The 13342-nt window shown below is 41.9% G+C and overlaps 2 protein-coding genes across 2 annotated transcripts in view; one reads left to right on the forward strand and one right to left on the reverse strand.

Annotated features, from left to right (window-relative positions):
- snd1 (staphylococcal nuclease and tudor domain containing 1) overlaps positions 1-13342 on the forward strand; it is a 734850-nt gene that overhangs the window by 359692 nt on the left and 361816 nt on the right. The gene's annotated exons all lie outside the window — the stretch shown is intronic.
- On the reverse strand, positions 647-4868 carry lrrc4.2 (leucine rich repeat containing 4.2). Its single transcript, XM_078419594.1, has one exon. The coding sequence runs from the start codon at positions 3703-3705 to the stop codon at positions 1807-1809; it is 1899 nt and encodes a 632-aa protein (XP_078275720.1). The 5' UTR covers positions 3706-4868; the 3' UTR covers positions 647-1806.

The raw sequence follows: 13342 nt of genomic DNA on the forward strand, positions 1-13342 counted from the left end.
GATTAAAGCGCTTGATGCATCAACTTTACTACCCCACCTCCCGGTATCAGCACAGAGCACAATGGCACGTTTATGGTTAGTTTGTGTAGGACTGAGAATTCCTTAATCAACACCATTCTTGAGGATCTAATTTAATGGTTTAACATGGCGCATTTATTTCTTTTGACGCAGGTCTACTGCCCTGACTGCTTGCGGGTTTATGAAACTGCAATTCCGTTTCAATCCATTCTGTCGACATTTAGAAAATTCTAAATTAGGCAGCTCGTGCTCTCTGCATGCTAATGCTGGGTTAGAAGCAGCATAGTCAGCAGATGGATTACGGCAGTAAAATTCAAATAACTTTTACAAGAATAAGATTGCTGTTCATATATTACACCAATTGAAGCAAGCAGAGCATTTTCAGTTTCTTTTTCAGTATAGACTTGAGCTAAGGCAAACATCATTCAAACCATTTACACAAATCCCTGGTTTTATGCTCAGGTTTTCCATTCGCACCAGACAGGAATGTTATTCATCATTCAATAAATTTGCTTTCATTTCTGAAAATGATAAAAAATATTCAAAGGTTTATTTCCCCAGCTGCACAATCTTTTCCTGATACTCAGCACATTGAACCATCTTTTAAAATAAATCACCAGAAATGGAAGATGATCAATAGAAGCATTTAATATACTGATGTTTAACTCTTTCATTGCTGCATGTCCTTCAGTTAAGACACTGCAGCAAGAGACTGCCAACAAAAAAAGCTAAGTCTTCCAAATGGAATGCAGCATTTGTGAAGCTGCCAGCAGTATGCACTGTTTTATAAATCACTCAAGTCTTGAGAAATGCATTCCATTCTTACTGCAGAAGTTGTTAAAAGGTTATTGCCACATAATATGCTTCAATTCTCTCCCTTCTCCCCTATTTTGGGTCCGTTGCAGGTATTTTCACAATCCTTTGCCATTATAAGTTACACTGCACATTCCCCTCACATCCGGTAACTCCGCTCCATGTTCTCTTTCCTCACACACACTCACTCTGACAATCAATCACTTACTCACTCTATCCACACACACGCGTGCACACACACACACACACGGCAAGATTATGCTTTGCGGTAATTAGCAGACTCATCTGACTTCCACCATTTTATAGAATTCACAGTATCACAGCATGCAGAAAAGAGTGTTTATAAATAAACAGAAAATGTCTTGAAGTGGAACGAGCCCTCGCTGGTTTCATTCAGATGAAAAGGTTGATGTTTTTCTTCCATTATAAATTAATTCAACTCTTCTCAAAAAATCCCTTTTTATTGCCTTTTAACATTTTGGCACAGTACAAATTGGTGCTTTTACAAGATAAACCTGTAAAGTCTGATATTGGGCTTAGAAAGAATTTCCATATAAATATGTTTGACTGCATCCTCATAGCATTGGCTTTAAAAATTACAGAATGCCCTTTTTAAACTGCTCAGCTCATTTTTTTTCCCAAAGTCATGAAAGCGTCTTGAACAGCTTTCTCTTCTTAAACATAAGTTACAGGTTAGAAAATAGTTTATTTTATATATATATAATATATATATATATATTATATATATATATATATAATATATATATATATATAATCACTTTTTAAATCAGCCATGGTTGCTTTGATATAAGCATATACAAGAAAACAGTCTTGGGGTTTGCACTTTTTACAAAATTCTGGCACCTTGTGCATTCGATTGCATATATATATTATATATATACATATGTATATTACATATTATATATATATATTATATATATATTATATATATTACATACATATATAATGTACAGGTCAGATCTGAGTCTCCTGGACCTTTTCCTTGGTATGTGTCTGTATAATAAATGGCTCAGGTATTGTGGTGTTGAGCGAGTTACCCAGGCTGTTCTCTGTCCAGTGAGCCCCATGTGCTGGTTTGTACGTGTTATAGTTCATGTGGTCGTGGACCGAGGGTACGACAACAGCTCCTTCCGATGGCGTGAGATCTTCCTCCATGTTAATGATCTCTGTAGTCCTGGCTGCCGCCACTGTGCTCCGTTGTTGGTGCCGCTTGCGTAGTTTGTAAAACACTATGAGCATCGCAGCTGCCAGTAGTGTTACCGCCACGAAGCATCCGATGATGATTTTTGTGGTTTTCATGACTTCGTCCAGGCTGGTGCGAGTCGTGTCCATGGCGGCCAGTGTGGGCACCACCACCACCGTTTTGGGACTCCTCGTGCTCTGCAGTAGCACTGTGGGAGTGGAGATGAATGCTGGCTTGTAAGTGGATGGCGTCGACAGAAACGGCGGAACTTTAGTCCTGACGGTCTCGGGTGTTGTTTCCACGGTAACTGTGGAAAAGTAGGTGTAATTTGACGTGTTGATCTCTGCCATGCTAACTCTGAGGAAGGCAGATGCATCGGCATTCCCTGCCACATTGGTGACCATACATTTGTAGTTACCAGCATCTGTTATTAAAACGTGCAAGAAGTATAGGGTTCCATTGTTAAATACAGACATACGGGGATGTGTTGAGCCATGACTCAATATCGTGTTATTTGGCAACAACCACCTAACAGATGACATGGAGGACGTTCGACATTTCAGTTTGGCCGTTCTCCCTTCAGAGATGTTTAGGTTCTGTGGTGGCTCCAGGATCACTGGACGAGAGCATTGGAAAGTGCCTTGCTCCACTTCGGTCAAGTATCTTCCCCTCATGTGAAGTGGGGAGTGGCACCGGCCACAGCAGGTAGAGTTTGTTGGGATGTACTCTCGCAGCCACCAGGTGAGCCAGAGGATATCGCAATCGCAATTCCATGGGTTGTGGTGTAAGTGCAACTCCACCAGGTATCTCAGTGGTGCAAACAGATCATGTGGCAGTGAAGTAAGGTTATTGTGGGCCAGATTTAGTTCCACTAGTGCAGTGAGGTCATCAAAGGCATTCCGCTCAATCAGATTGACTTGCGAATTCATTAGCCAGAGCTTTTTTAATGATTTAAGCCCCTGAAATGATCCTGGTTTAATTGCAGGGAAATGGTTACTGGACATCTCCAGCTCTTCTAACCTCACCAGTGGTGTGAGATTTGGCATGTCCCTCAGGTTGCACATCCCCAGGTTAAGGTATTTTAAGTTAATTAAGCCCTCGAAAGCACCATCCAAAATGTATTCTAGTTTTCTAAGCTCCCCCAGATCCAGGCGCAGCAGTGATGGCACTCTGTTAAAAGCATATGATGGAATGCTTTCGATGGGATTGTTCCTGAGCCACAATTCACGCAGTTTTGAAAAGGACTCGAATGCGCCACTTGGTATCACAGTCAGTCTATTCTCAAACAACTCCAGTGTGTTAAGGCTAGTCAGTCCATTAAATGCACCAACCTCTATTTGCCGGATGGAATTCCGGCCGAGCTGTAAGACCTCCATGTGGTACAGATGTCGAAAGGTGTCTGCCTTGATAAGCTGGATGTTGTTCTCCATGAGGTTGAGGTACCGGGTATTAGAAGGGATCCCTTGAGGGACCTCTTTGAGTCCACGGCGAGTGCAGACGACTTTGCTGAAGTGATTACTGCAGGAGCAGATTTCTGGACAACTCTGGTCTCTGTTTGATGCTTCGCACATACTCCACATCCGTACCGTGAGGTAGACAAGAAGAACCAGGGCAGCATTCCAGGTGTGATGCACAGTTACCTGCCACAAGAGATTCATGATGTGGCACATTCATAATTCACCATAGTCTGGGAACGGCACTGATTTGAAAATCGGCTCTACCCCGGCACAGCAGGCTACCAGTGCCTGTAGCGATCGACAGTGAAAAGGGGAGGGGGTGGGGTTGGGGAAAGAGAGGAGAGCGATGCAATGAGGACGGCCTGTCACACCTACCTCGACAAAAGTGCAGTCCCTGGTTTTCATGCACTAGATACTAGTGCCATTTTCTCCTTCTCTTCCTTTAAAAAAAATAAAGGATTCGCAAAATGGCTCCTAATAAATCCAAACCAGGAGAAAGGACCAACAGAGGTGAGGCCCAATTGGCTACGCAGGTGCATGCTTCCTCTCTGCCCCAGAGAGCAGCGCCATCAACAGTCGCGGTTTTTGTCCTCGGAGTTGAGAATGCTGTCGAGTGAGTCCCATCGCTGGTAAAGCATCCAGGCACTCTGCTTTGTGTAGAGCGCTTCCTCTGGGGGTTTTTTTTTTTTCCTCCCACCTCTCCGCTGTCGTTACCAGTCTCTTTCTTGGTGGAGCTTTGCTCTCTAATCTATTTCACTCTCCTCTCTGCCAGCATCGGCTGATTTTAAAAACAGCTACGAGCAGCATATTGCAGTCAGCAGCTTAACTTGCCAGTTCTCCAGCAGTAGACGCGACGTAGCAGCTGCAGGCTCCCTCCCGCACAGTTAGCAATAATCCGTTGATTGCTCCAAGGGGAGGGGGGGGGGGAGGCGATTGGAGGAAGAAAAGATTGCTGGAGAGCGCTCCCTTTCTCTCACTGATGAAATGAAAATCTTCAGCGATGAGCCTTTTTTTTAAAATGTTGGCAAAATTAGCATCCTAGCAGAAGGAAAGAAAGGTCCTGTTCTCTTCTCACTGTATTTCTTGTGATATCCTTTTTTTGCTTTGAGGTAGTGAGTTGTGGTAGTTTCCTTTTAGTCTTTTGTCCTGTTAATAACGTCTTTGCTGCCCAGTGACTTAACAGCTGCAACAGAAACCTCTGTCTTCTGGAACAATTTATTTTTCTCTCTTTCTCGCGTCTCCCTCTGCAGCCAGCCACACAGACTGTGCTCTCATCTCTTTGTCCTTCACTCAGAACGTGAATGTATTGCTGACGCATGTCGTAGTAAGCAGTACATTGGTGTGATGCAGTGCTCTTGTATGTATTAGCAAGCTACACTGTCCCACCAACCCCAACCCCCTCCAGCCTTTTCATCCTTCTCCCTGCCTCACTGTCTTCTCCAGGAGTTTGTTATAAATGCTTCCAGCCATGTTGCATTTTATAAGAATATATAAACTGTGAAGGGGACAGCAATTTCAGATCTTGTAGTGCTCTTTCCATTTTGGTCTATGCCGAATGCATGAGATGTGGCGGTTGAGTCAAGTAGCAAATATGTTGCGGTGATTTAAGCTAGTTTACTGTCCCCAGTCCCTGTTGGGATAAACACGAATTGATGTTTCGACTGCTGGGGGCCAGTAAACTGCAATTGGTCAGCTGTCTGCCAGTGTTACGTCATCCAATGTGCTGAGCTGGCTGTACTGTGGATGGCAAGACAATCTGTTAGGTGGAGAGAGAGATGTTCTAATGTCGTATGGAATGGGAGAAGGAGAAAAGACCGTGAAGCAAAACAGAGTCTTTGTTCTGAACGATTTCACGCAATTAAAGTACAAATATCTCCCTTCAATTTTGAATGCTCATCTTTTCATCCTTCACTTCCTCACATGACAAGGTACTCCACCAATTTAGGACTCCTCTGGAATTTCAGTGTTGTGTTCGGTTGACTACCAGCAGATGCTGCTTATACTAAGTTCAAAAGCTAGTTTGACTGATGGAGTGGCCTTTTTGTCCATGCAGGTATTGGTCATAGCCAGCCTTATCGCTGTCCAATTGAGGATGTTGTGGATTTAAATTTGGAGTGGAGCTATCCAGAAGTTCTGTCCTGGTGAATTATTGTGCACCTCTGTGTTTGGATGATACTAGCACATTATCTAATTACAAATAAGAATAAATAGCTTGACATAAAGGTGGTAGCTGTAATACACAAGTATTTTAGGGTAGTAACAAGAAAGAATCATGGTTCAGCCCATTGGGAAATGGACTCGGTTTGTTGGAGATGAGCAATATTGCGGGAGAGAAAAAATGTGGGTGTTAATTACTTTCCTTGACACGGGGATATCCTTGATTAGGGTCTTACAGGGGTTTGTAACAAAGGAACTAAAATCATTTTTATGTAGCCTACACAAAGATGAACTTGAGGAAGAAATGTATTTGAGAATGCATTGTGCACTCATAGTGACAAGACAGGGTTAATTGGCGGGATCAACTGGGAAAGAGTGATCAGAAAGGAATAGCATTTCACCTTCAGTTTGAAAGTGGCAAATTTGAGTCCATTAATTGAAATTTAAATAAAGGCAATTAAGGCATATTGGGAAATTAGGCTAAAAGATATGATGATAGATAAGAAATAGCAGGCAGTTGATGAAATATTTCAAAACATTTTGAAGATGGAGAGAATTTTAGAAACCAGAAATTATGACTAAACAATTTTAAGGTGAATTTAATAGAATCTGAATGTAAATAAGCAGCCAGTATAAAAACAGATTGTTGGGGCTTCCATAAGTTTGTGAAAAGGAGGAGGACAAAATTATGCACTTATCTTTTAGCTGAGAAAGCAGAAATGGTAAAGAAGTTAAGTAAATCTTGTGTCTGTCGTCACAGCTGTCTGAAAGTCCTGGAATCCATTATTAAAGAGGTAATAAAAAAAAGCAAAATGATTAGGCAGAGTCAGTACAGTTTTATGAAAGATAATGGTGGTTAATAAATTTATTAGAGGCTTTTGAGGATGTAACTAGTAGAATAAATAATGGAAACAGTGGATGTAGTATATTTCAGTTTCAAAAATGCCTTGGATAAGGTCTCACATAAAATTAGTGTAAAACATAATGTCTTTTCGCATGGTGGCAATATATTTTCATGGGTGTATGATTGGTTGACAAACAGGAAAAAAAGAGAAGGGATAGTTGGGTCATCTTCAAATTGTCAGTCTGTGGCTCATGGGGTAGTTCTGGCATTTATGCTGGGGCTTCAGCTCCTTTTCAATCACTGTTACTGACTTGGATAAAGGAAATGAAACTACTGATTCCAGGTTTGTTAATAATGCAAAGGTACTAAGATAAGATATGAGGGGGATGCAGAGGGAATATAAACAAGTTAAGAGTGCAAGAGAAAGATGGCAGGTGAACTATAATAGGAAGAAATGTGAGCTTATCCATTTTGATGGAAATGGTGGAAAAGCAGAATACTATTTGAGTTGTCAGAGGATAAATATTTGTGTTTTGAGAGACATTAGCGCCCTTATAAAAGAAACAGCAGTTAATTGATAGAGTACTGGACTGTGGGGCTTTATTAGGAGGGGAGGGACAGGAAATTAGTTTAGAAGTGTGAATGTCTTGCTGCAATTACTGGGTTTTGGTATGATCAAACCTGCAGCAGTTCATACAGTTTTGGTAGTCTTATTTGAAGAAGGATATGCATTGGAAGGAACAAAGTTTATTAGATTGATTCTTCGCATGTCCTTTGAGGAAACAGAGCAGAGTAGTCAATAGGACTGAAACAAATTTCAGGAGAGCATTAATAAGCTTGCAGAATGAGTAAATAAGTGACACCAGGCTCACCACAAAATGGTGAGGTAATTAAATTGGTAGGCAAGAGGGAGGAGATGCAAAAACTTGCAGATGCTGGAATGTTGGGCAAAAAAAGTGCTGGAGTAACTCAGTGGTCAGGCAACATCTGTGGAGGAAATAGTTAGGTGACATTTCAGGTCTGGAACTTTCTCCAGACTGATAGTAGCAGGTGGGTGAAAGCTGGAGAAAAGAGGTGGGAATGGGACAAAGCCTAGCAGTTGATAGGTGGATACAGTTAAGGGAGGTAGACACAAAATGCTGGGGTAACTCAACGGTACAGGCAGCATCTCTGGAGAGAAGCAATTCTCCTTCTCTCCAGAGATGCTGCCTGTCCCGCTGAGTTACTCCAGCATTTTGTGTCGACCTTCGATTTAAAGCAACATCTGCAGTTCTTTCCTACAGTTGAGGGGGGTTGGATTGGCAAACGGGTGGAGTAAGTGACAAAAACTGGAGAAGTAAAGGAGATAAAAGGATGTCAGATAAGAAGAAAAGAGGAGTGAAATGTAAAGCCAGAAAGGGGGAAGGGGTAGGGAAGGGAGAAAGGGTCCTTTCCCCCCCCCCCCCCTCCCTGACCCGTGAGATGAAAGTTACTTCCAGGTGACTTCTTTATCACCCTATCTATGTGCAATGCCGATTTCAGGGAACGATGGACTTGCACCTCAAGATCCCTCTACCGTCTGCTTTCCTCACACATTTGACCTCTGAAAATGCAATGCTTCACACTTGTCTGGAGTAAACCCCACTGGCCATTTCTCCACCTTATTTCCAACTAATCTACATCCTGCTCTATCCTTTGACAACATTCCTCACTATCCGCATCTGCCAATGTAGCTTGGACACGAAATGTTCCAGGTTGGGTTCCCCATTGTCTGCAACGACAGAACTCAAGATGAGTGCAAAAGATGAGGTTGAAGAATTTGCAACCATCATCGCTTAGGATAATCTATTCGGGCTTATTTTTAAATCCTCACCATCAGCCAGTCTGCAGAGAATTTGATCCACATCAAGTGACTACAGGAAAAGATTGAGTGCCTCAAGGCTATGGCACCACACAGCATTACAGTTGTGTTAAAGACCTATTCTAGACGTATGCTTTCAGCAAAGTTGTTCCATTATAACTGTAAAATGGATATCAACCCAGTAATGTGGAAAATTGCCTTCACAAAAAAGCACAAAAATATATCCAGCCATTTACCAATCCAATCTAATTAATCAACGTTGTTGTGGAAGATGAAGTTGTCAATGATGTTCAGTAACATTTACTCACTGACAACTTTAGGTGCTCAGTTTGTGTTCTGCCATGTCCACTTGACATGTGAGGTGTGAGGTATTAAAGTTATCTTTGTCATGTACTGCATCAAGGAACCCTGGTAATATTGAAGTTGTCATAGAACTGTGTTGCATGGAAGCAGGGCCTTTGACCCAAACGGTCCATGCCAACATTATGGGGCTAGTTCCATTTGTCATCCTTTATCCCATAGCCCTCTGAACATTTACATATATCTGTCAAAATGTTTTTTTTAAGTGGTAATTGTATCCGCTCTGGCAGCTCATTCCAGATACAGACTACCTTCTGAGTGAGAAAGTTGCACTTGAATTTACTCTTAAGTGTCTCCCCGCTCACTTTAAGCCAATGTCATCTAGTTTTTGAATCCTCTACCCTGTGAAAAGGACTGTGAGTGTTAATTTTATCCACGTCCCTCGTGATTTTATACACATCAGTAAGGCCACTCCTTAGCCTCCTATGCTTCAAAGAATAAAGACCCAGCCAATCCAACCTTTCCCTGTAAATCAAGCCCAGGTAACTTCCCGGTGAATCTCTTTTAAACCCGTACCAACCTAATTACAAGTTTCCTATAACTGGGTGACCAGAACTACACAGTACTCCGAGTGTGGTCTCACCAGTGAGTTGTGCAGCTGCATCATGATGTCCCAACGTTTGTACTTCCCAATGACGGTAAGCATGCCAAATGCCACCCTCATCACACTGTCCACCTGACATGCCACTTTTTGGCCACCATGCAGGCAAACTCGCAGATACCTCTGTTCTGTAACACTGGCCAGGACTATACCATTTATGAAACTTCCCCTGTGGCTAAGTCCTGCCCTGGTTTAGCATACTAAAGTGCAACACCTCACAGAGTTAAATTCCATTTGCCATTTCTTGGCCCAGCTTCCCAACTGATGTAAATCTTATTGTGACCTTAGATAACCGTACTCACTGTCTACTATACCGCTATTTTGGTGTCATCAGCATATTTACTAATTACATTAACAACATTGTCATCTAAATCATTAATGTGCTTGACAAATAGCAGCGGACCGGCATTGACACCTGCGGCACTCCACTGGTCATGGGCCTCCAATGAAAAGATCAACCCTCCACAATTATCCTTTGACTGCTTCCTCCAAGCCAATTTTGCATCTAATTAACTAGCTCACCTGGGATTCCCTGTGATTTAACCTTCCAGACAAGCCGACCATGTGAGACCGTATCAAAGGCCAAGCTAAAGTCCATGTAGGCCTGCCATAATCAATCCTCTGGTGACTTCAAAAAACTATCAGATTCATGAGGCACGACTTCACATGCTTAAAGCAATGCTGACTGTCCCCAATCAGTCTGTGCCTATCCAAATGCTGGTAGATCCTGTCCCTAAGAATCTCCTTCAACAATTTTCCCACTGCTAACATCAGGCTCAATGGCCTGTGATTCTTGCTGCCCTTCTTAAATAACAGCACATTAGCCACCCTCAAGTTTCCCGGAACTTCATCCGCGGTTAAAGATGGTGCAATTGTCTGCAATTTCCCAGCTTCCCTCAAGGACCAAGGATGCCCTGGGATTTATTTAATTTAATGGGCTTTAAACCCCCAGAAACTCCTCTTTGTTAATTCGTATATGATCTAAGACATCACATCTCCTATGTCTCATTCTTTAGCTTCCATGATCTTCTGAGTGAAAACAGATGAGAAGTATTTATTTACTATCTCCTCCATTTCTTGTGGTTCTACATAAAGTCACCCATGCTGATGTTGAAGGTGACCTATTCTTTGACGAGCCACCCTTTACTCGTAATATGCCTGTAGAATCACTTGAGATGCTCCTTTCACTTGCCTGCCAGATCCATTCAATTTCCTCTTTGTGCCTTCCTAATTGATTTCTTAAATGTACTCCTACACTTCTTATAGTTGAGGAGGAATTCTCCTGAAACCGACTGCCTAAATCTGACATGTGCCGCCTCCATTTTCCTGACCAACATCTCTCAACAATCAGGGTTACATAAAATTGGTGAGGGTTGCTGGGGACATGCTGAACTTCCTTAGCTTTCTAAGGAAGTAGAGGCATTGATGTACCTACTTGGCCGTAGTTTTGATGTGGCTGGTCCAGGCCAAATTGCTGGTGATATTTATTCCTAAAATTTGAAGATTCCGACCATCTCTACGTTTGGGGGGCCATCAATGTAAACGGGGAAGTGTAAACTGCTTCACTTCCTGAAGTCAACCACAATCTCCTTTGTCTTGCTGACATTGCGGGGAGAGGTCGTTGTCTTGTTACGAGGTTCTCAATCTCTTTTTTGTACTTCACATCATTATATGCGATCCAGTCCATGGCAGCAGTGTCATCTGCGAACTTGTACATTGAGTTGGATTGGTATTTGGCTGCACAGTCATGGGTGTATAAGGAGCATAGTAGGAGGCTGAGAATGCACCCTTATGGGGCTGCTGTATTGAGGATTATCGTAGAGGATGATTTATCACCTATCCTCACTGATGTCTTGGTCAGGAAGTCGAGGATCCAGTTGCAGAGGGGACTGCGGACTTTGGAGACGAGCTTGGTCGGGATAATGGTATAGAAAGTAAAGGTATTTCTCCTAATTGGAGTCTGACGTAGATGTCTTTCTTATCCAGGTGTTTAAGGATGAGTGCAGGGCCATGGAGATGGCATCAGTTGTGGACCTGTCAGTGACGTATTTTTGAGATGGTATTACAGTAAATCTCTAATAGTCCATCATCCAACTATTGGGCAATCCCGATGATTCAGCATCAGCCAGCGAGGTAATGTTTGCCACGCGACCTTTCAATTGGCCACGGCCTGTATTCCTCGGCCGTCTTACAACTTATTGAGTTCACTGGAAAATTTATATTACTGTGTAACTTCTCGAAAGGGCGATTTAAAAGTGTTTGGAGGTATTAATAGAAACGATATCCAATGCTCTAGAACACCTGGTCTGGAAAACCTGCTGGACCGCGGGAGAAGACGGCAGGGGAAGAGAAAAGACATTCTGGCCTTCCATCACAGTGAGGAGGGACTGGAGGAGACTCACTGTGATGGATGTTTCTTTTTGTTTGGTGTTAGTTTATGATTGTGTGTGTTATTGCATTTTTATTGATTATTCTTATTGGTCTTATTGTTCAACTGCGGGTAATGTTTCATTTCACTGCACATTTATGTGTATGTGACAAATAAACGACTATTGACTATTGGTCCCTCATGTTGTGCTGGATTATTAAACATAGAAAATAGGTGCAGAAGTAGGCCATTCGGCCCTTCGAGCCTGCACCGCGGCAGGGAATGCAGGGAAAAGTGTGTTTTTAACTACACTTAGTGCAGGTGTTGAATTATGATTCGATTTTGAACCATGCAACAACTTTCTGGGAGCCTGCAGCATTATTTAACTGCAAATCTGTATAGAATTTGTTTGTTTTCCCTCCAGATTCTCTTCAGCTTTAATGCTGAATGAGATGACAGCGTATGCCTCTGAACGACAGGGCACTGACATTGTTTGTTCAGGTTTAGCTTGCATCTATCGACTGAAGAAACTTGAATGAAGCCAGTCGACAACGTGATCTTTCTTCTGATGCTTTTAATGAAGAATGTACAATGATTGCTGTGAGAAATTGAAAGATTAGCTTTATTTTACAGAGGGAAAATAAGCAAAGCAAAAAACTACCCTTTAAATTGAGCATGACTGCATTTTGTCTGATTTGTGCTTGTTGCTAATGCTGGATCTTCAAAAAGCAAAGTTTTCTTCTCCTGACAAATAGGAAGTTGCTCACATGGGATATAGCAAGTAAAACATGTGTTGAGAAAGCCAGTCTAAAAGTGTCACTTCTTAGCCAATGTGATTGCCTTGAGGGGTAGTGAGTCAAAGCTGGAGTAGATTTTCAGAAGTCGACCAAAAATATTGCAAGTGGAAGACTTCTTCCACAAAATAATGTAACTTGCTGCAGCCTTGTCCAAAAATGAGCAGATTTGTCATTATGTGAGAATCGACACGGTTGATGGTTTTAGGTTTATGTTTGAAGTCTGACATCTCTGGCGCTACTTGGGGTGGCATCAATACATACCAAGGTAAACAGGATGCGATTCAAATAGTGCTGACAGCTATCAATTTAACTTTTAATTTATTTCAGCAGTTGTGAGCTACCTGCATATGCTCTTGTGCCTTCTGGTCTCGGTACGCTAGCATCGATGCATTTGGGGAGAGACTACGTAAATCATTTGTGGAGCAAATGAATAGAAAAAGAGGTTGAAGTAATAGGACAATAGTGCCCAACCTTCCAGAGATGTTATTTCTGGTCATGAATATGAACAGACGCACACTAGAATTTTACTTTCTGTACAAGATTGCTCCCAAACAGCTACCTAATAATTGTTTCCTTATTTAAAATGCAGGGAATAGTGATTGTTTTTGTATGTTTGACAGCATAATTTTCTTGAAATGAGTTTTATAGCCCATTGCAATGGTGTTTGTAGGCTCAATAAAAGTCCCAAGTTTTTCATCCAGCTGACATCTCATTGTTGTTTCTGATATATTCACAGCTTTACAAAATAAATTGAATTTTAATGATTAAAATAAAACAAACTTACCAGTTGGTGTTTTCTCAAAACCACATTGACGTATACTTCTTCTGGGAGTTAATTTTAGGAATATCAATTGTTATTTTTGATGTCAGATGCATCAAAGAT

Source organism: Rhinoraja longicauda, chromosome 23 (genome assembly GCF_053455715.1).
Source record: "Rhinoraja longicauda isolate Sanriku21f chromosome 23, sRhiLon1.1, whole genome shotgun sequence".
Classification (NCBI taxonomy): Eukaryota; Metazoa; Chordata; class Chondrichthyes; order Rajiformes; family Arhynchobatidae; genus Rhinoraja; species Rhinoraja longicauda.

What these genes read in the sequence shown, in the direction of transcription:
- lrrc4.2 (XM_078419594.1), bottom strand. Translation starts at nt 3,705, where the DNA reads ATGTGCCACATCATGAATCTCTTGTGGCAGGTAACTGTGCATCACACC.